General features: G+C 34.9%; 1 protein-coding gene across 1 annotated transcript in view; it reads right to left on the bottom strand.

Annotated features, from left to right (window-relative positions):
- The window catches only part of LOC123551571 (uncharacterized), a 100,423-nt gene that overhangs the window by 58,180 nt on the left and 18,422 nt on the right, over positions 1-23,821 (bottom strand). Inside the window, exon 2 of the mRNA XM_053541047.1 lies at positions 8,322-8,432. Within this exon, the coding sequence (XP_053397022.1) occupies positions 8,322-8,432 (111 nt within the window). The remainder of the gene's footprint in view (positions 1-8,321; positions 8,433-23,821) is intronic.

Raw genomic sequence — 23,821 nt, 5'->3', positions numbered from 1 at the left:
TCCTTAAGAACCTTAAGAACATGCAAAGAAAATCTATTAAAGAGATGTATCAGAAAAAAATATAATATGTTCATCAATAGGTGATCTTTAAGAGGATGATATTATAGCCTAGACAATCAATCGTAGAGCCATTGAATCTGTCTGTCACGTCAATCGTTAATTGATTTACTATCATGTTGTTTTAGCTGCCGGTGCATCAAGTTGAGACTTATTTTCATCAAGGATTATGCTATTGTATACCGACCCATTTCCATGCATATGTATCATTATTACATACTCGTTTCTATTCCCCGTTAAATTACACTTGTACCGGAAACGTCAATATCTTTCCATACACTGACGCCTGAATTTCATATCGGGTACGTGACGTAATTCAGTGTTTGTTGTTGTACTATTTTTTTCTATTTAGTTTTGTATTGTCAATCCTATTCAGGCTATTGAAATATTTATGGTATTTACTTAATATTTATACGTGTGGATGCGCATGTAATAAAAAGGTTATTATCTTTGCATCGGGAAATATGCTCTCGTTCTTCAGTGGAAGAATATTGCGCTCCTAAAGTCGCGCAATATTTTCGCTGAAGAACTCGTGCATATTTCCCGATACAAAGCTAATAACTTATAATTATTTCATCTGACCAATTTTGCTGTTAGGTTTGGCGCCGTTTTTAACAGTATTTCAGTAATAATTTTTAACAGCAAGCAGTACCAGTATTACCCTGTTCTCCGCAAGTAACTGTAAACTTGAATCTCAACACGAACAGAGATGGAGGATAACTTATTTCATACACAATGTCTTTGATCATATGCCTTGCCTAGCTAGGGATAGAACTTACAACCCTGCGATCTGTAGAACTAAATACTGAATTTAATCTGCTGGACAATCTGCTCAAACCCTTACCTGACCATCCCCAAGAAAAAAAGCAGTCTGGTCATAAAGTGATGTTACTGAATATAAAAGGCTTATTACTAGATGAAAATCGATGTAACTCATTGCAGAGTTGGAGCGGTCTTCTGCGCATGCACGAAAATGATTATCAATTGTAGCGCACGGCAAAAATATGCATGTTTTTGCATGTTCGCACGCATTTAGTGTATAATATGCATAATATACTGACTAAAGGTTAGGGTTAGTATCACCATGGTTACAAAATATATACATTTAAGATATTTTTCGTTCAAATTTAGTTAATCCGGTATATACCGGAGTCTGTAATTTATACCGGCGCTCCAAGTCTGCATTGAGTCACAGTCAATGAAAATTATAAAATTGTGTTTCTTTGGAGACCAGTCTCAGAATGCAGCACTCCCATTGGTCAGTTTCAAAACTGTGCTCAGTCTTCAACCAATCAGAAGCTGGATTTCAAGACTGGTATCCAAACTCAATTAAAACTTTAGCACCAGGACAAAAATCTCATGTCGGGGAACAATTTACTCTTTTTTATAATCAATGTCTTGCATCAAGCAGTTATTGTATGAACCTTTGTCATATCAACCTGATTATTTATAAACTAAATGGCTTCTATTCTTTAATCTGCATTATACGGCTATTGTATTTTACAATATCTATTAAATAAATATCAGAACTTATTATTATGAAATACAGACCAAAAATAGAACATGTATATCCATCCAACTTTCATTACCGTATTTTGGTGTGTATAGGTCGCGGTAATGTATAGTCCGCATCTAATTTTTGCTCTTGAAATGGTCGGAAAATTTAACTTCTAGCGTATTAGTCGCAGTTAAATTTCGGATTTTTTCCCCAGCAATATTTAATATTTACCGGCAAAAAGTTATGGCGGCGGCCATATTGATGCCGCGGACTGAAATATTATCAGAACCTGATTGGTGGAAATCGGACAGTGTTATTTTCGTTCCCAACCGTTTTGTATCAACAGTAGTATCGGTAACAGACTACATCAAAGAAAAGCGGCTTTTTGACACTAATTGGCAGCAGACGGTTAGCGTTTACATTCTGTTATCATGCAAGTTTAAGTGTGAGTTGTTTGCACAGCAATTATAACACCTTTCCGTGTCATGTAATTAACCGCGTTCTTTTGATTCTGAGTAAAAACATTAACAAAATATCTCTGTTTGGATTTATTTCTTTTATTAAAAAATCAAAAGTAAAAAATTATCTTTCAAGTTTTTTAATACGCTAAGAATTAGTATAAACAATGTTTGGAATGGAGGACGGATCTGTCCGGATTTTATCCAACCCGGAGTACATGTCAATGGCGTCCAGTAAAACGAAAGTAGAAACAAACGTAATTCAGACTGCAAAAACATCTTTGAATTAAAGTCATTCGTAATTTTAATAGTCTGTATGGGTTATTTACGATATATTTTATTGAAAGTAACCGCTATTGGTTGAAAAGCCGCCGATATTGATATTTTTTATCCATTTTGTTCGTTCGTAACAGATGCACGTAATTTTGCGAGAGCTACAGTCAGAAAATTGGCCCGAAAAAAAAAAACTGCTGGCAATGTTCTGTCGTATAGGTCGCAGGAACTTTTTCAGGCAGCAAAATGGGTAGAAAAAGTGCGACCTATACACACCAAAATACGGTACTATAAACTAAGCAACCTTATTGCATTTTACACTTGATTTATCTCCAATCATGCAAAAGTAAAAGAATTGTCTCCTGGAAGAACAATAGCACCAGTTTTAACACATTAAAACTTTTACGACTTCATAATTTTGTTCATGACTTTACTGTATGACTAGCAAAGAGTCCGTACTGAGCAACCTACTGAGAGTTGGCACTTTGTAAAGTTTGTACTACTAATTTATTTTAGGTTAACTATGAAGCAAGTTCTATAACAACTTAAATTAATCTATTCGCCATGAGGGTATGAGAGAAGGGAAGCCAGTTTCTCTTTAAATGTTCAGCACAAAGCACAGGAGCCAAGTACTGGTATCATTTTTTCATGTACTGATGAAGCCGTGGATTCAACCCATGACCTCCTGCACCTGAGGTGGATGCTATATCACTAGGCTATCCAGAGAGGACATTGCTGGGAAGACTCAAATACATACTGTTGTACACAGGTTGTAGCTTTATAGAGGATTTTCAACAGTCTAACAAGAAAGGAAATGGGAGATATTTGCTCTTTTCAGAGATGTCATTTTAAAGAAAGGCATATTGACTCATTGCAATTTACACTGCCACAAACATAATAAAGAGCTTTTGATTAAAATAAATCGGTCTTCTGAAAGAAGGAATAAAATTCTCTATCAGTGACCATAAAGATCCTTCAAGTTCATAAATAGCCCATATCATGCAGGTCCATTGTTTTAATTAAATTTTCATGTGGAACGTGAAGTGTCTATTTATTGTACCTCAGGAACGCTATGTATGTCAAGAATTTCTTTCACTGTCTTTTCTTACTCATTGTTTACAGTTTCTACGTAATCAAAGTCATCCAGTGGCAATTATCTCCATCATTAAGCACTGCAATACTAGTTTCATTAAACTTATAACCCTTTAAATGACTTAAGGTTAAGAAATTAAGTATTGCTCTTGTGTAAATTGTAAATAGAGTATACTGTTTCCAACACAGCAAAATCTCTTATAAAGCCTGAATCTTTTGGCATACAATGTTTTTGCACAAACTTTTTAAAAATAGTATTTATTAATACCAGTATTAATGCTCACCAAATTCTTCTGATGAATCAGATGTGGAAGACAAAAATGACTACAGACCAACTGCATGTCTTTGGTAAAATAATAGACGACATCCTCCACGCCAAGGGACCAACTTGTCTCCCTCATAAGAAGTAATCTTATATAATACTATTTTGTATGAATTTCTTTGTACAATTTTGAACAATTTTATGCAAGCTTAGCAAAAATGTACTGGAGCCATCTAACATATCTTCCCAGTACCTTAATTAATTATATCACCTTAGAAGTCAAAAACTATGGCAGCCTGTTTTAAATTATTTCACATGAACCAGTTGTTTTTTTTTTTGTTTCAGTCTTTAGCAATTTTTCATCATAATTTAACAACAAAAAATACTGTCATTATAACAATTGTAACTTTTGGAAGCAAACCAAGTGGAGGTTGAGTTGTAAAACTGCCGCAAATTCTTATCTGTACAGAAGGACACATAACAGTGTTGCATCCAGCCCTTGATTTATATATTTCCTCTTAGTAACTTTTAAATAAATGGAGTTACATTCAACTTCTTTGGTTGCTGTGTTTTAAATAATATATACGAGCCTCCAGGACACCTGTTTGTGGTTATACTGAAATAAATGTGGTTGACTTAAAGTCACAGGATCCCCCGATACCTTAAACCCAAGGAGTATAGGGTTCTCCATTTATAACAAAGAAAGATAAGAAAAAAGATGATTGTATCAACTTAAAAAAGTGCACAAATATGTTGAGGTACACAAATAACGAGCTATTGATTTAATCTCGACTTTAATGGTACACTAGGGCTAGTGATACCGAGTGACTGAGTATTTGTATGTACTTCCGATGTAACCTCGGCAAAGGAAAGGTGCAATTGCACAGGATGTAGTCATGATTACACTAACTTAGAAACTTGGGGGCTAAAACATCCTCTGTCCTGGGTCTTCTAACACCAATCAACAAATGACATTATTTAACTGTGTCATTGCAACTTAAACAAATTCTTTTCCATCCCACACAAGGTCAGGTTATTAGGTTCAAAAGATATTTTTTTCAAAATATTCAGTTTTATTACATACTAATGAGGTCATATAAACTGTAATTCATAGGTGACCTGTTTTGAAAAGCCAAACCCATAAAACAGTTACTTACATTTTGAAATATGATGAATGAATGAACTGCGATCTTTACTATTAGGCTGACAGGAATGTCATTCCTTTCCAATGTAATTGAAGCCATAAAGGATGTCAATAATACCACATACAGATGCTACTAACATAATATACACAATGTTACCGGTAATAGTAAATTTTGATGTTACTCATGATGCTACGGCCTTTGAAACATGGTATCGTAAAAAAGTGTTACCAATGCTAAAAAGGACTTGGACTGGGTAAAGAGAATGTCATTGATGCTAAAGACATAGAATGGGTCACTGACGGTTAAATTCAAGGAGAAGCAGAGAATGTAACTTATGCTAAAGAGTCTGACAGGGTACTGATAATCATCACTAATACTAAAGAGCTTGATTTGGCAGTGAATGCCAGCATTACTTAAATAAATGAGGTGAACATCATTGGTGCTACAGCAACAGACTGGTCATAGAAAATTATCACTGAAGCTAAAGCATTTGACACTGACATAGAGAATGTCAATGACTCTTAAGAGTTTGAGTATACAGATTGTCATTGATGCTAAAGAGCTTGACAGGACCAAAATAATTTTACCAGTGCTGGCATAGTATAACTGATACTAAAAGGTTGGCAGTGAATTGAGAACTGTCATTAATTGTAAAGATTGACATTCATTGCAGTGAAATTGCCAGTATCACCTTAAATGAGCTTGGCAGGGCATGGCAAATATCATTGGTGCTACAGGTCACAGAAAATGTCACTGAAGCTAACTTTTGACAGGTCACAGAAAATGTCACTGAAGCTAAAACGTTTGACAGGACATGGAGAATGTCACTGACGCTAAAGAGCTTGACAGGACATCGAGAATGTCACTGATGCTAAAGAGCTTGACAGGACATAGAGAATGTCACTGATGCTAAAAAGCTTGACAGGACATAGAGAATGTCACTGATGCTAAAAAGCATGACAGGACATAGAAATTGTCACTGATGCTAAAAAGCTTGACAAGGACATAGAAAATGTCACTGATGCTAAAAAGCTTGACAGGACATAGGGATTGTCACTGATGCTAGAGAGCTTGACAGAGCATAGAGATTGTCACTTGTGCTAAAGAGCTTGACAGGACATAGAGAATGTCACTGATACTAAAGAGCTTGACAGGACATAGAGAATGTCACTGATGCTAAAAAGCTTGACAGGACATAAAGAATGTCACTGATGCTAAAAAACTTGACAAGGACATAGAAAATGTCACTGATGCCATAAAGCTTGACAGGACATAGAGATTGTCACTGATGCTAGAGAGCTTGACAGGACATAGAGAATGTCACTGATGCTGAAAAGCTTAACAGGACATATAGATTGTCATTGATGCCGAATAGCTTTACAGGACATAGAGAATGTCACTGATGCTAAAGTGCTTGACAGGACACAGAGAATTTCACTGATGCTAAAGAGCTTGACAGGACATAGAGAATGTCACTGATGCTGAAAAGCTTAACAGGACATATAGATTGTCATTGATGCCGAATAGCTTTACAGGACATAGAGAATGTCGCTAATGCTAAAGTGCTTGACAGGACACAGAGAATTTCACTGATGCTAAAGAGCTTGACAGGGCACAGAGAATGTCACTGATGCTAAGAGCTTGACAGAATGTCACTGACACTTATGATAATGTTACCAATGCTGGCAAAGTGTAGCTGATGCTAAAAGAATTTGACTGGGGACATCATTCTGAGGATAGTGTTAAACAGGGTAGTCACAGAGAGTGTAACTAAGATGCAAAGAAAATGACAGGATAATTTTGTCACAGGTTAGGCATAGATGCTTCTATAATATAAAGAATCTTACTGCTGTTGTTGCAGATACTATGAAAATAAATTGTTCACATATCTGAGTTTTGGAATTGTGTGTATTTAAAGCAGACCCAGACTTTACTAAGGACAGGTATATTATGTTAAATGTTATAGGGTACCTTTTATAAAATTTGATTTTACATTCTTAATTAACGTATCCACAAAAGAAATATTTGCCAAATAATATCTGTTGATGAGAACTAAGATTTTGCGCAAACAAAATAATAATATGCCAGAAAAATATTTCTATAAATCTACAGAAATTAAATGAACTAATGTTTAAGTATGTAATAAGCCTGTACTCAAAATCTGTCAATTTTTGCTAAACAGATTTGTTAACGAATTGATGAAGGTATTTTCTTTGTAGAATTTCATACTTCATCTTTGGTCCACATATTTCAAGAGCTTCAGTCAAATTGTGATTTTGACATCGGTTAAAAGCACGCTTCCGTATAATAAAAAGAGCAAACTTTTGTCCGATTAAAATGTATACTTTGTAATGTTTGCACTTAATATTGGTATTATTTGTGAAAAAAAATGTTACAATATGACAGCCAAAATACCTGTCACAAAAATTTACATGGAAGAAGCCATTATATTTGATTATTTCAGTGACTTTAACTGAACTCGGAGATAACTGGGGAAATGACTTGCCACTTATAAATGTCAATACTGACAAAATAAACCATGATTATTTTGTATCTGAAATGTGATCATGATTCAGATCTTTAAATAAAAATTCTCTATAATATTTTACAGGTCCTTAAAGTTTTTAAGGATTTATATGAACAAGAGCTGTCCGTAAGACAGCCAATGCATAACTATTTTAACTATTGTCCAGAAGTAGGAATATTACCCTAAATGTTAAAATATCTATAGTGTTTCAATACAGTATCTGCATTAGTTTTGGAGATCTGAAATACTGTTGAAAAATGGCGTTAAACCCAAAACAAACAAACAAACAAAACTAAAATCTAAACCTGAAAATCTAAAAGAAAAGGGGGAATAAATCATGAAATATTGGTGCAAGAGTTATGGCCTTTATGTCAGATGACGAGGGTGATGATGAGGAATAACTATTTTAAGTTTGAATCAAATCCATCATGTAATTACAGAGATATGATGAAAAAAGAGAAAGTGTTAAAAAACTTTAACCAAGGTGGGGATGCGGAAAGACGCAGCCGCCAGGTCGAGTAGGATAGCTCTCCTTATACTTCCTACAGTCGAGCTAAAAAGAAAAAAGTTAGTTTCAAAGCTTTATGCCTATAAATACTTGCATGCAAAACTTCAACCAAGGTGTGACGCTGATGCCAGGGTGAGTAGAATAGCTTGGACTATTCTTTGAATAGTCGAGCTAAAACGTAGTGGCATTTTTAGCATGATAGCTTCCGACGCCAGGGTGAGTAGAATAGCTTGGACTATTCTTTGAATAGTCGAGCTAAAACGTAGTGGCATTGTTTTTAGCATGATAGCTTCCTCACAATCTACAATAAATGCAGGGTGTTATACCCATAGTGGTAAGGGGTAAATAAACTGGTCTCTGGGTTAAAGCATTCTGCCATGGAGGTCCTTCATAACTAAAACACATCTATATGTAGCAGCTGCATGACTCAGATGACCACAGTCTGGATAACCAGAATCTGTTTCCTGTAGAAGCTTGTTAAATCTAGCTATTTATACTTACATGTCTGACTTTAGCAGCTGCACGACTCAGATGATCATAGTCTGGATGACCAGGATCTGTCTCTTGTAGAAGCTCATTGAGATATTTGTCATATTCAGGAATTCTTTGTACCTGGAAGTAGAAAAGACAAAATAATTATGTTTGGAACTGGTTTCAACAGTTCTGAAGAACAAAACACTTGTGTGCATGCAGTAACGTACGAAGAAACAGGCACAGCCTGATCACACAGCCAAGAAGATGGCTGAAACTTTGTGCCAAATACTTAAAGCAAACACAAGAGTTTGTACTAGTCATGAAAACTTGCACTTTCAACTTGAGTTAATGCAATTACAGTATATGCTTACTTCTGAAGGCATAAAAAGAGGTATATAGATATCATTTCGTGACAAAAAATAAGATCTGAACAATAATTTTTCTTCATTTTGTGACAGCTTTTGTAATCAACCATTTTTGAAATTTAATGGCAACAAGAACTACATTAAACGATCATAGAATGTAATTTCATCTTCAAACAAATGTTTTGATGTTATTTCTAGCAACCTGAATTCGATCTGTCACGTTTTTTCTTGTGTCACATTTTTAAGTGGCCACAGTTTTAACCTGACAATGAACTTGAAATCTAAACAACAGTAAATTATAAAATCTTCTTTACAAATACAATTTTCATGCTCCATTTAGCCAGGTAAACTTTCTACAGCGGCTATTTTATCTGCTTAAAGATGGTCAGTCGCATTTAACCCATATTATTTGCCATTTTTACATTTTCATACATTCTGTTATATTTTACAGTCCTTGACAATATTTTATAATTACCTCCCTTTAAGGTGAAATATTTAAATTACTGTGTTTTTTATGGATTCAACAGTGTTTCCTGCTCCCCATTGCCATCTGATAGCTACTGGGATATTTTGTGTAAGTCTGACATCAGAGTTCACTTGTATTAAACAGAATTTCATCTATAATTATCTATAGCATTAAATATGTCAATAATTATCAGATATAAGATATTTGCATACTCAGTGCTCTAAAATATATTTGGACATCACATTATATCAAACAAGAGTGCCAGAATGTCACAATATACGCCCGTCACAGCAAATTTCTTTACTCTAGCACCTGTATTTGCAAATGGAATTTTAATTTTGTGGTTGTTTAGTAATCATTGTAAGTCATTTGTTTTTCTAAGTCCACAAAAAAACTCCTTACCAGGTAGAGATACCTTAAAATACACCTAAAATTTGAAAGTAACATCCATGTTGTACCACAGAAAAGTGGTCTTGTTTTTTCCCTACGGTCAATTATAAAAAAGTTACAATATAAGTTATTTATAGTAACAACTAAGGGAAGATAATCTTAAAAAAAAAAAAAAAAAAAAAAAAAAAAAAAAAAAAAAAAAAATCCCCAAAAAAATTGTAAGTCCACACAAAAATCTTTACCAGGTAGAGATTAGTCAAAATACACCTCATAATTGGATGTAGCATGCATGTTGTACTACAGAAAAGTGGTCTCGATTTTTCCCTACGACTAGTAATGAAAAAGTTACAATATAAGCTATTTATAGTAACAACAAAGGGAAGTAATTCTAAAGAAGGGAATTGCGCATGACACTTCGTCTCATGATGGCGTATAATTGTGCCAAGTTACATCAAAATCCCTCCATGCATGAAGAAGAAATGCTTCGGACAAAGTCATTATTGTATCTGACCTTTGGCCTCTAAGTGTGACCTTGACCTTTGACCTAGGGACCTGGTTCTTGCGCATGACACTCCGCCTTGTGGGGGTGAACATTTGTGCAAAGTTATATCAAAATCCCTCTATGCATGAAGAAGAAATGCTCCGGACAAGGTTTTCATTCTTGTATCCTTTGACCTCTAAGTGTGACCTTGACCTTAGACCTAGGGACCTGGTTCTTGCGCATGACACTCCGCCTCATGGTGATGAACATTTGTGCCAAGTTATATCAAAATCCCTCCATGCATGAAGAAGATATGCTCCGGACAAAGTTTTCTTTCTTGTATCCTTTGACCTCTAAGTGTGACCTTGACCTTAGAGCTAGGGACCTGGTTCTTGCGCATGACACTCCGTCTCATGATGATGAACAATTGTGCCAACTTTCATCAAAATCCCTCCATGCATGAAGAAGATATGCTCTGGACAAAGTCATTCTTGAATTTGACCTTTGACCTCTAAGTGTGACCTTGACCTTAGACCTAGGGACCTGGTTTTTGCGCATGACACTCCGTCTCATGATGGTGAACAACTGTGCCAAGTTTCATCAAAATCCCTTCATGCATGTAGAAGATATGCTCCGGACAAAGTCTGTGGACGCCGCCCGCCCGCCCGCCATCCCGCCCGCCCGCCCGCCCGCCAGGGGCGTTCCCATAATACGTCCCGTTTTTCAAACGGGCGTATAATAATAAAGTTTAATATATGAGCCGTGCCATGGGAAAACCAACATAGTGGGTATGCGACCAGCATGGATCCAGCCCAGCCTGCGCATCCGCACAGTCTGGCCAGGATCCATGCTGTTCGCTAACAGTTTCTCCAATTCCAATAGGCTTTAAAAGCGAACAGCATGGAGCCTGACCAGACTGCGCGGATGCGCAGGCTGGTCTGGATCCATGCTGGTCGCATACCCACTATGTTGGTTTTCTCATGGCGCGGCTCATATATAAACACTCATTTGTGGACAGACAACTTATCTATAATAACTTATATGTTCAATGATCTTAAATAATTTTATGCTTTTGACAGTGCAGCATTGTTAGGTTTACAAAAAATATAAACTTCACAAAATTAATTATTAAAAACCAAGCTTTAAACCCCTTAAGAGTGACCTTGACCTTGAATTTATGCAGCAGGAATGTTCTCTCTGCATTTCAAACATCTTTACCTCAGGTTAAAAACAATTTTATGAAACATAAGTACTTTACAATTTGATCTTTGACCTTGACCTTGAGCCAATTTGGTTTTAACATGAGTTTGCACTTTGATATGGGGAAGTGCACAATGGATTTAAGTTCAGTATTATGAAAAGCCTTCAAGGGGTTTTAGGGATTATCAGACATGTCATTAATTTGTGACCTTGACCTTGGGCTGGGGTAATGATGATGATGATGATAATAATAATAATAATAACAAAAATAATAATAATAATGCAATAATGTAAATAATGATTATAATAATAATAAAACTTTTCTTAATGTGGCCCTAGAGCAGCCTTGTGAATAGTATACACAAAATAAGGAACATCCATGTTATGCATATGTCTTAATAAGGTAAACATAAACTGTAATACTAGAATGAATAAAAATACTTAAATCAGTATCTTCATATCAAAGGTTAGTGTTCCGTTCAGACATTTTGAGATTTCTACCCACAATTTATAGAAGTGTTGCTTTAAGACCTTGCAGTTTTTAAAGACTTTCCAACTTCACATTTTGCAATCAAATATTATCTTTACACGAAATACTCATTTTTTTCAAAACAGATCGACAATGAACCTGTTAATAAAGCATAATATGGAGGATGCTTTTGATACGAACATAAAATTTACATTTGAATCAATCTGAAAACGTATATATCTACATATAAAAAAAAGCATGTCCTTCAAAAAATCATAAACCATGTGACTTCAACAGCTTTCCATGTAAAACCTCAAATATTCGTATTGTATAAATCTATTAATTATGTCCGCAACAATCATTTATAAGCAAACAGGTATGTGACATATGCAAATGAGGACATGTGACGATGTTCATCATATTAAACCTTCGCCTGATATTAAAATGATCATTATAATCTCCTAAAACTATACTCAGATCTTAAAATGAGCGAATCCACTAAAAAGCAAACTAAATCACCCATCAGTGCATTAAAAGCCTCTTATTGATGATGCAAGCATTGTATTTGTCGTATGCAGTCGGTGAATATCAAAGGTATACCTAGCCTTGATTTACGTCACATAACGTATCAAAAGGAGATGTATCTGGATAGTCTAACGACAACAAATCAATCACTAAATGTGACAATGACTTTTACGCAAACCGCAAGTACAGTGTGGCATATTTACGGGAAGAAAATCTCGGACTTGTTTGTGATTGACTTTCCGAGAAGGTTATGTTATTGTAATAGATTAAGACATCAACATATTTATAGTTATTTTTTCATGTAAATATTTTCTACTTTATACATAATTTATGTCATATGTAGTAGTCATATGCTATTTCCTTCAATAAATCTATCTCTGATTATAAAATAATTAAATCAAGTATAACAAAGAGCAGTTTAGTCTATTTCCTACCAATAAACAATTAACATCCGTCAAAGAAAATATAAGGAGATGTTAAATACTTCTTGGAAAAAAATCTACTTCAGGCTCATGGATTCAGCAGACTTTTTAAAATATGAGCCGCACCATGAGAAAACCAACATAGTGCATTTGCGACCAGCATGGATCCAGACCAGCCTGCGCATTTGTGCAGTCTGGTCAGGATCCATGCTGTTCCCTAACTGTTTCACTAATTGCAATAGGCTTTGAAAGCGAACAGTATGGATTCTGACCAGACTGTGCGGATGCACAGGCAGGTCTGGATTCATGCTGGTCGCAAATGCACTATGTTGATCTTTGACATAGTGCGAGGCTCAATTATCATGTTTTTAATTATCTACAGAGATAATTATTAGCTACAATCTCTTACATGTACTCTTTTGCAGCAGTGAAAATAATTCCCTGCTAGAAATTCAAGAAAAAGCAGTTCTTGAACAGAAAAAGGCCGCATCCAAAATATAAACATACTAAGACCCAGTTCATGAATAGTTTAACTACCTTAACCCTTACCATGCTAAATTTCTGTAATGGAACTTGTTCTTTAACAAGCTTGGACAATGCAAAAACCTATTCTTGAACAGAACATTACTAAAGAACTATTTCTTGAACAGAAAATTGTTACATTTAAAACTTGTCAATCCTTACAGAACCAGTTCTTGAAGGGTTCAAGACATAAAATGGTAATTTCAAGAACTTATATATCAACTGACTGTGAACCATGTGCTAGAATCTAAAACTGAAATGAGCCATGCCATGAGAAAACCAACATAGTGGGTTTGTGACCAGCATGGATCCAGACCAGCCTGCGCATCCGTGCAGTCTGGTCAGGATCCATGCTGTTCGCTAACAGTTTCTCTAATTGCAGTAGGCTTTAAAAGTGAACAGCATGGATCCTGACCAGACTGAGCGGATGTGCAGGCTGGTCTGGATCCATGCTGGTTGCAAACCCACTATGTTTGTTTTCTCATGGCATGGCTCAAATTTTAGTTTGTCAAGCTGACAAGGCTGCTCCAGCTTGATGACATTCCATGTTAAACTAGAGCTTCAAAGAGCTTACTTTAACTAATTAGCGAAACAAATGACATAGTTTTATTATCAAATAGGGCAAGCTTACGGAAATTTCTTCAGTTTTGAACGTGTCATGTTTGATGCGTAGGTGGATATTTGGCACCCACTGGAGCAACATCGTCGTCACAAAAAATGCTATATCCTAATTCACCTGCACCGACACGGGTGGTAGACCCTTACAAGATTCCATTATCGTATAAACTATTTTGTGTAACGTCATTACATACTGTAAGTAGTTTCATAATTTATGTCAAAATATTTACATTGAACAAGCCTTTAAGATATCAAAAAGAATAACAAAAGATAATACAAATTATCAAAATTTACAAAAATTGGATTATCTCTCATATGACACTGGTACGGTCTTGTTTTCCAGTGTGCATATATCAGATACAAATGGTTTAAATGTTTGTGGCTTACGGGGATTAAATGGAAGCAGCCCAGGCATGTCTTTTGTTAAGTGACATTATACTCATGTGAATGATAACAAAGTTAATTGAAAATCTAATTGTGCAATTTTCTTTACCTGAGCATTGAGGTCATGGCGACTCCTTGCCCCTAATCCCCCAACTTCTGCAACATTCCGTAAAAATTTGTTTAATTTTTCCAGGTGAAAAATGGTCTCTACCATCATATGAATATCGTAAAACATGACTGCATAAGCAGTTTAAACTTTTGTCCCTTTTTTATAGCAAAAAAAGTAAAAAATCAACAATAATTTAAATTCGATAACACTGCAAATTTCAAAAGCTTTGCTTAAAACTTATTTCACTAACAGTTCCATTTCCAATAATCAAAATTTTACTTGAAAATCATAACTTTCATTAAAGTTTCTTGACTCACAAAGGTACAACACAAACTTCAAAATGAGCCGTGCCATGAGAAAACCAACATAGTGGCTTTGCGACCAGCATGGATCCAGACCAGCCTGCGCATCCGCGCAGTCTGGTCAGGCTCCATGCTGTTCGCTTTTAAAGCCTATTGGAATTGGAGAAACTGTTAGCAAAACAGCATGGATCCTGACCAGACTGCGCGGATGTGCAGGCTGGTCTGGATCCATGCTAGTCGCAAAGCCACTATGTTGGTTTTCTCATGGCGCAGCTCAAATATTTATGAAAACTAGCTGAGACTACAAATAAAAGCATTTCACTTCAAAGACACTGCGAATGCTAGCAGTACAATGGGTAATTTGGGTGCTTTTATGACCATTTATGGTTCTACAGACGTCATCACTTGGTGATAAAAATTTGAAATTGTCCTCAGCGTAACTTGATATTACCTCAGAACCAATATTGTTACATGGAAATATAGATCTGGACTGTATTTGGAATTCATAAAATTGCAATATGGGCCATCTTAAATGGTCAATGTGAAACAACGCGTAACTGCAAAGGTCACACCAAAAATAACAGCTGGCCAGCAACTAACAGATATCTGTTATTGGCATACCCTAAGAAAGAAGACATAAAACTAAGTTACGACACTTGCCTTGGTCAATTTGAATTATTCTACATGCATCATTGTTTAAAAAGCTAAAGGATGATCAAATTATTTGTAAAATTTTATTTTTCATTGTTTCATTTCAATGAATGTAAAATACGCATCATTTTACCATTGTTTTCAAAGACACCCACACCACTGCAACATTTATCAAATATCTGAATCAAGGAAGAAAAACACAAGAATGTTAATAGTTTAACATTATGTACATCACTGCATTTTTTTCAATTGTCCCAAATGAACATTAAAATCCTTGAAAAGCGGGCTTTTTTTTGGTTGTCTGCTTTTGTTGGGTTTTTAGTCAAACTGGGGTAACAAGCAGGCACCTGCATTACTTAAAAAAATGCTAACCTTTTCCAAGTCAGAGGATGGCTAATCCCAACATGCACAAAATGTAGGTTTCAAACCACAGCGGTGAAGGGAGCAAGTGATTTGAAGTCAAGTCACAATATCCACTGGACCATAGAAACCCGGGCCTTGAAAGACAGGTGAATTATATATCAAGAACCTATCACAAGATTGATGGTATGATAATATATATCAATGTTTTTAAAGATGAATTCCATCATATTTTAATGAAAAATAAAGACTGGCCTTAATTGCTGATAAAGGCACATGCATCAAAGCTAATGCATTGGAAAGGATATATAGCATCATTCTGAGAAAAGTTTACTTTGTTAAAATACTTCAATAAGATTTTCAAAGTCACTAACCTATTGTCATCCCTAAAAGACAATGATACCTTCAAGAATATACAATTGTTTCTTGACGAGAGACTAAAAATACAGAAATTTTAAAATTCCGACCAGACGGTGCCATCCGACATGAAGGCTCACCTGAGGCATAGCAGGCATGGTTGACACTCTCCCTAATTTCATCGCCCTCTTCTCATGCACAAATGAATTCAAATAAACATTGGTCGACGAAAAACTGATGACTCGATTCATAATCTCCGAAGTTAAAATTGGTTTTAAAACTCTTTCTACAAGCAACAGTCCTTGCTTATTATTAACCTTAAAAGTTAGTCAAACAAAACATTTGGCACACATATTTTTTTCATAAAAATCCTTGAAAGGTGATTTAATATAGTCTGACCAAATTTTCTTGTCAGTTCCCAGCATGCATTCCTACTAATTACTCAAATCCTGGGAAGAATCCGGAGTCAGAACACAGTCGTCCATTCATAGTAAAACTTGAACCTGTTACACTGAGTTTCAATTTAATCCCGCCTTTTGCCAACTCATAATGACAGACAAAAAAATTCTCTTTCCAACAGAACTAATTTTTTGAATCTATCGAATTCTCAAATGCGTATTATTCCAGTGATAGCTTAATTAACAGAATTAAATACATGTCATTTAGAATCTCATTATACAGATGGTGTACATGCAACGGAAAAGTATAAATGACTCTGTCCTCGAAAAAATTACACTATGGGAACGCGATATACCTTGTGTAACATTTTTTTAACAATACATTGTTAAAATTAACCATTTTGTTGACCTTAATCAGTTGAGAGTAAAGTATTTTTGAATAGGTGAATTGTATCCACTTTAACACAGAACTACCCCTTTTCAATTTTATTTAAAATATTTTCACAAACGAAATTAGTATTTTAAAAGAAAACATTCTATTCCACTTTTGATATATAAAAATACTGGACATGGGCAATTAATTCAAATTGTATTTTTGATATAGATTGAGGTGGATTTAAAAAGCATTTTAAAAAGAGAGATCTTATCTTAACTCCTTAAGAGTTCGAAGATTAAAATTTACAGAGAAAGACAGCTAATTTTTGAGACCAAAATCCAATGTTGTTGAAAGTGCTAATTGACCTCAGCTGTGACACAGAAAAAAAAGCAATATGACCAACTTTAAGGTAGACTGGTCCAACAAAGATTAACCTAAAATTCTTCATGTGCATAATGTATTCTTGTGCGTATAATCTCAGAACTTCGTAATATCGGAACTTTGGCCATTAACGCAGTTCATAATAAGCATATGAGGCACGCCATGAGAAAAGCAACATAGTGCCTTTGCGGCCAGCATGGGTCCAGACCAGTCTGGTCAGGATCCATGCTGTTCACTAATGGTTTCTCTCATTGCAATAGGCTTTGAAAGCGAACAGCAAGGATCCTGACTAGACTGCGCAAAACGCACTATGTTGGTTTTCTCATGGCGTGGCTCAATTGGTTTCTGGTAATTAGAACCTGAAAATGTCGAAATCACACAACAGAAAATGTATTTGAAAAGGAAATTGTTGTATTTTCATAATCATTTGTTAATATCATCATCATCATCATCATCATCATCACCATAACTGAAAGCATCATCAGCAGCAATAGAAGCAGCAGCAGCAGCAACAACACCACCACCACAATCTTTAACACGCATTTTGTTAAATCTAAAAACTTCTGGCAAAGCCTGTGCATGAACAGACAGACACACAGTCAAGAAGTCTACATAATAATTACTTAATATATTCTTATCCATTAAAACGTGCTACACAAACTTGTCACTTTGTAATAATTGTTCATAATAATTATAAATTAACCCTGCTTCAAATTTCAGGTCAAGCAAGTTAAAATTTTAAAACATAAGTAGGTTAAAGAATTTTTTATGGATGTTGACAAGATTTTTTTTAGTTTATTTTCGACATTTTCAAGTACATGCATTAAAATTAAGCTTTTGAAATGCATGTTTTATGATAAGAAGTCAGAAGGTCAAGTTCTCCGGGGTATAAGAAATGAGAAAAAAATAGACATCAAAATATTTGGACCTAAGTTTATTTTAATAAAACAGTTTTGCCAAAATATTTCAATGCAGATAATATTAAATCCCATTAAAAGATAAAAATCTTTCTAAACACTAGTAGTATTTGCCGCAACTTTTATCTTTAGAAATTAGAAAATGTAATTTAACCTTTAGCCTGCTGGCGGCGAATATTTCAGCCTTTGCGACCAGTGCAGACCAAGATCAGCCTGCACATCCGTGCAGTCTGATCATGGTCTGCACTGTTCGCTATTCAGTTAGTAAATTTTCAGTGAACACCCCTTCAAATAATAAATGGTATTGCCCAGACTGAATGATGGAACAGTCCATTTTAGAAATTTAGCAGGCAAAGGGTTAAGGAGAACTGGTCTGTCTATATCTAGATTATTAGCTCATCTGATTTTTTGAAAAAAAATGATGAGTTATTGTCATCACTTGAGCGGTTGTCGGCGTCGGCGTCGGCGTCTGCGTCGGCGTTGCCTGGTTAAGTTTTATGTTTAGGTCAGCTTTTCTCCTAAACTATCAAAGCTATTGCTTTGAAACTTGGAATACTTGTTCACCATCATAAGCTGACCCTGTATAGCAAGAAACATAACTCCATCTTGCTTTTTGCAAGATTTATGGCCCCTTTTGTACTTAGAAAATATCAGATTTCTTGGTTAAGTTTTATGTTTAGGTCAACTTTTCTCCTAAACTATCAAAGCTTTTGCTTTGAAACTTGGAATACTTGTTCACCATCATAAGCAGACCCTGTACATCAAGAAACATAACTCCATCTTGCTTTTTGCAAGAATTATTGCCCCTTTTGGACTTAGAAAATCAGTTTTCTTGGTTAAGTTTTATGTTTAGGTCAGCTCTTATCCTAAACTATCAAAGCTATTCCTTTAAATCTTGCAACACTTGTTCACCATCATAAGCTGAACCTGTACAGCAAGAAACATAACTCCATCCTGCTTTTTGCAAGATTTATGGCCCCTTTTGGACTTAGAAAATATCAGATTTCTTGGTTAAGTTTTATGTTTAGGTCAACTTTTCTCTTAAACTATCAAAGCTATTGCTTTAAAACTTGCAACTCTTGTTCACCATCATAAGCTGACCCTGTACAGCAAGCAACATAACTCCATCCTGCTTTTTGCAATAATTATTGCCCCTTTTGGACTTAGAAAAATCATTTTCTTGGTTGAATATTATGTTTAAGTCAACTTTTCTCATAAACTATCAAAGCTATTGCTTTAAAACTTGCAACAGTTTTTCACCATCATCAGTGGACACTGTACATCAAGAAACATAACTCTATCCTGCTTTTTGCAAGAGTGATGGCCCTTTTTAGACTTTGAAAATCATGGGTAGGACAATATTTCTATTATACAAAAAAAATCAGATGAGCGTCAGCATCCGCAAGGCGGTGCTCTTGTTTTTATTTGAAATTACATGGATTTTTCAAAGCTCTTTAATAATTTCAAACTTCCCTATTATATGGAAATACAAATACAGAAATATTTCTGAACATTAGTCAGTTAGGCCAATAATCTAGGACAGTTGCAAATCAGTCTGAAAATGCTGCAATGCCATTGGTTGTAAATATTGAAACATTGTTTTGTCTTGTGTATGTTTTTTTTTTTTTTTTTTTTTTTTTTTTTTTTTTTTTTTTTTGATCTAAAGTTGCACCAACAAATTTCATGTTGTATGACGATAATTTCAGCCTATGATGTTGGAGGAAGACCCTGGGTACCTTTTGGGCATAGTTTCAATGGAGCAGCTACAAGTACCTGGGTATGAGATTATGGCTTTTTAGGGGCATTCAAGCTGGATGACTTCCTCGTGTAAGGAATATAACAATTCACGCATGCTTTCGGTGAATAACAAGAAATTCAAAATCAGCGACCTTAACCACCCGGCCACTGAGGCCCCTTAAAACTTCATAAAGATGATTTCAACATTGCAACAACAAAATCAAAGTACCATTAAATAAGTTCTTACAACAAGAATTAAAAACAGCTATTGATCTTTAATAATATAGAAGAAAATGAAGAAGTTTTTATCAAAATAAGAATGTTCTTTCACTTACAATAATGACTGGTCTAAATTTGGCTCTATAGCGTCCAATGTAAACATTACAAAAGTATCAATTAGCGTTCAAGCAAACATATCGGAACTGTAATACCACATGTTAACAAGGCAATTTTTGTGTACTTTTCTACTTCATTTTTTTTTGGATATAAATTCATTGTAGGTGTAACGATTTGTATTGTTAATAACAACATAATATGTCAGTGAACTTTTAGAACCAGTCTGAATAGACGGCCACCAATGAAATGTTGTCAAAATAAAGTAACGAAAAGCAAATACCAACCGCAACTGGTAGTGATGAAATTATTTTGCCACTTACAATATATTAATCGAACAAAAATAAACAAAGTAACAATGTATGCTTTTGTAGATTTCTCTTCAATAAAAGTACATCATTAAAAACTTAAAAACATCAATGAAATATTCTACAAGTCTTTGAAATAAAATTTATTCATACGCGATAAGGAATGACCGGAACTATTTTTTATTACCAATATACTACAGGGATGGAGGCACTTAGCAGTACTGGTAGCTGCCTAGTTTATACTTCTTTATATTAGTGTTTATATTGTGAAAGGAGTTCTAATCACTCTAGACATTTCATTTCTGATAGATTTGTTTTTGTTTTTGTAGGGTTCAACATTACACCGACACACATACAGGTCATATGGTGACTTTCCAGCTTTTCGTAGTTGAGGAAGATCCAGGTGATCCTCCATGGTATGTTTCATCACCGTCATCCACCATTCAATCTAATACCATGACAGCATAGGAAAGGAGAAGCCAGTGTTCCTTTTAATACTGAGCACCAAGCAAGGGTGATGCTGGTACCATTTTTTCATATTTTTTGGTACAGCACGGCTATGGACCTCACGCACTCAAAGCAGCCACTCTACCACTAGGCTATCGAGGCAGTTGAATTGTGATAAAATTAAAGCAAATATGCCATTAGTCTATAACCAATGAAGAATTTCTCACATGAAATCTAACGATGATAATTTTCAGAAGAAAAATAATCAAAACTTCTGTAATGACCTGCTTGATTCGTTCTCCTTGAAAATATACAGTCATGATCACACAGCAAATACATTTATCTGCCAGGTATGACAACTCTAAAACAAACAATACATTTACATTTAATTTCAAAATAGGATAAAGTGTTATAAATACCACAGACAGCAAACCTAGGTGTGAGTATGAAGGGCCCTTTAGCGCACTGACCGAATATTCAAGGGCTTATATTAAAACTCTGAGGGGGGCAGACACGACTGTCAGCTGACAATAAAATTTGAACATTTAAGGAAGATATTTATTATCCATATTATCAATGAATGAACGGCTATAAACGGTAAATGTATATACAAATTTCACCTCAATTACTAAAGAGTAGGTTGAAAATTTCTGTCTCGGCTCTGGGAGACCACTTCAAACCCTAATCGTTCGAAATAATATGTAATTTCAACAATTCATTCATAAATTTTCTTTTGCTGTACTTCATTCAGTGGAGGTGTATTATGAAGTTCATAATATTAAATATTGACATTATCTTTTAAAATACAGTCAGCAGACGGCAATACGCCTTTCTTATTGTAACAGCTTATTCATGATTACAGCAGTATTAATCTTGAGCAAAGTATCTCAAGTATCTACAATTTGTATTCATCATCATCATCATCATCATCATCATCAATCATCATCATCATCATCATAATCATCTTGTGTAATCACCTTCTACAAAAGTATTTTAGTTGAAATATTGGGCACCCACTTTTATCGTAAGATTTTTACAGTAAAGGTACCGTTATGACACTTGGTATTTCCGCACATTTACGTATTCACATTTACATTGTCTTATAATTTCGATCATATATCAAATAATTTTAAGTAAAAGTTGCACAAATGCTTATAGTAGCATAAGGAGATCATGTTATTTTAATTTCCGATTGTAACGTTGCATGTCTACTACCTCAATGTGTCCTTTTTCAAGATAAAAGACTAGACAGGACTTAGTCTACATAGCCTAGAGTTTATAAACAAATGTAAGGGAGATAATTCAGTATCAAAAAAAGGAAAGCAGGTGATACTTCTTACTTCCCTTCTATGTTACTAATTTACTCCGCATTAACAGAAAAAAATATACACATTATAAGGTCTTTGAGAGGATATCTGACCCTAGTCATATGTGCTAGGATTAAACCTTGTTTCAACTTCTCCTGATAAAACACAGACAAAAACTATAACAATTCTTGATGTCACAGTTTGAGTACCAGGCAGAACTGTGCAAAAGATATTGATGATACCCCAGTGAAAATGTCACCAAAATCTCAGTGAAATTTCACCAAATTTCATTGAAATTTCATTGAAACGGGTGAAATTTAACAAAATGATAAAAATTTGGTGAAATTTCACATAAATTTCACTGAAATTTCAATGAAATTTGGTGCAATTCATTTCTCACCAAAATTTATTTTTCAGTGAAATTTTGATTGTCAATTTTTTGTGAGCAAAATTTTGGTGAGAAAATCTGATGAAGTTATACATCATTATTTAGAAGCAAAGCCTTACTATGTACACTCATGTGCCAAATTAATGTCCTAAAATGGCCACCAAGTTATTAATTTACAGGGGACTGCAAATTCAAAGCGTGTTTTCTTCCAATTGAAATCCAATTAAGGGTAGGATAATTTTTCAGGGTTACAATCTATATTAGCACCAAGGGAAATAACTAGTGATTACATATTTCGTCTGCAAAGTCACATTGATAGAAGATTTGATTCCATCTGTGAAAAATACCATATTTTCATTACATGAACATGGTTTTTGTGGAAGAAAAATTGCAGAATAATTGAAAATAGATAGTTCTACAGTAAATAAGTGTTTAAAGCTTTTGAAACAATGCTGAAAATTTAGAAAACATTGATGTAAACAAGTGGGTGGGGAAATGTAGAAAAAAGAAGACAAGTGTGAGACTAACATAAACATCACAGGAATGATCCTCAGGTAGCCCCCTTTCAAAATTATTCAAAGAATTGAAATTCAAGGAGAACTCTGGTTGCCATGGCAACCAAAAGGAAAAACTTTAAAAATCTTCTTGTCCAAAGGGCTTTTATATTTGGCATGTAGCATCTAGTGGTCCTCTACCACGATAGTTCAAATTATTCCCCTAGGGTCAAATAAGGCCCCGTGCTGGGGGTCACATAGACATATATATACAAGTCATATTTCCCTATAGGTAAAACTTTGAAAATCTTGTTGAAGTTCTTGCCAAAAACCAAAGGTCCTAGGGCTTTGATATTTTTTATGTAGCATCATCTAGTGGTTCTTTACCAAGATAGCTCAAATTATTCCCCTAGGGTCAAATATGGCCCCGCCCTGGGGTCACTTGGTTTATATAGACTTACATAGGGAAAAACTTTGAAAATCTTATTGTCAAAAACCACAGGGCCTAGGGCTTTGATATTTGGTACCATATGCAACATTATCTAGAGGTCTACTACCAAGACTTTTCAAATTATGTCGCTGGAGTGAGAAGAGGCCCATCCTCGGGGTCCCAAGTTTTACATAGACTTATAAAGAAAAAGACTTTAAAAATCTTCTTCCCTGAAACATAACAAGACTTAGGCCTTTGATATTTGGTATATAATATTGCCTTATGGTCCTCTACCAAGATTGTTCAAATAATTACCAAGGGGTGAAAAGAGGACCCACCACGGGGGTCCCAAGTTTTATATAGACTTATATACGCGTTTGTTTTTAAAAA

This window comes from Mercenaria mercenaria, chromosome 4, assembly GCF_021730395.1.
Source record: "Mercenaria mercenaria strain notata chromosome 4, MADL_Memer_1, whole genome shotgun sequence".
NCBI lineage: Eukaryota > Metazoa > Mollusca > Bivalvia > Venerida > Veneridae > Mercenaria > Mercenaria mercenaria.
Note: the sequence above shows the minus strand (reverse complement) of the source record. Positions and strands in the feature narration are given on the sequence as shown.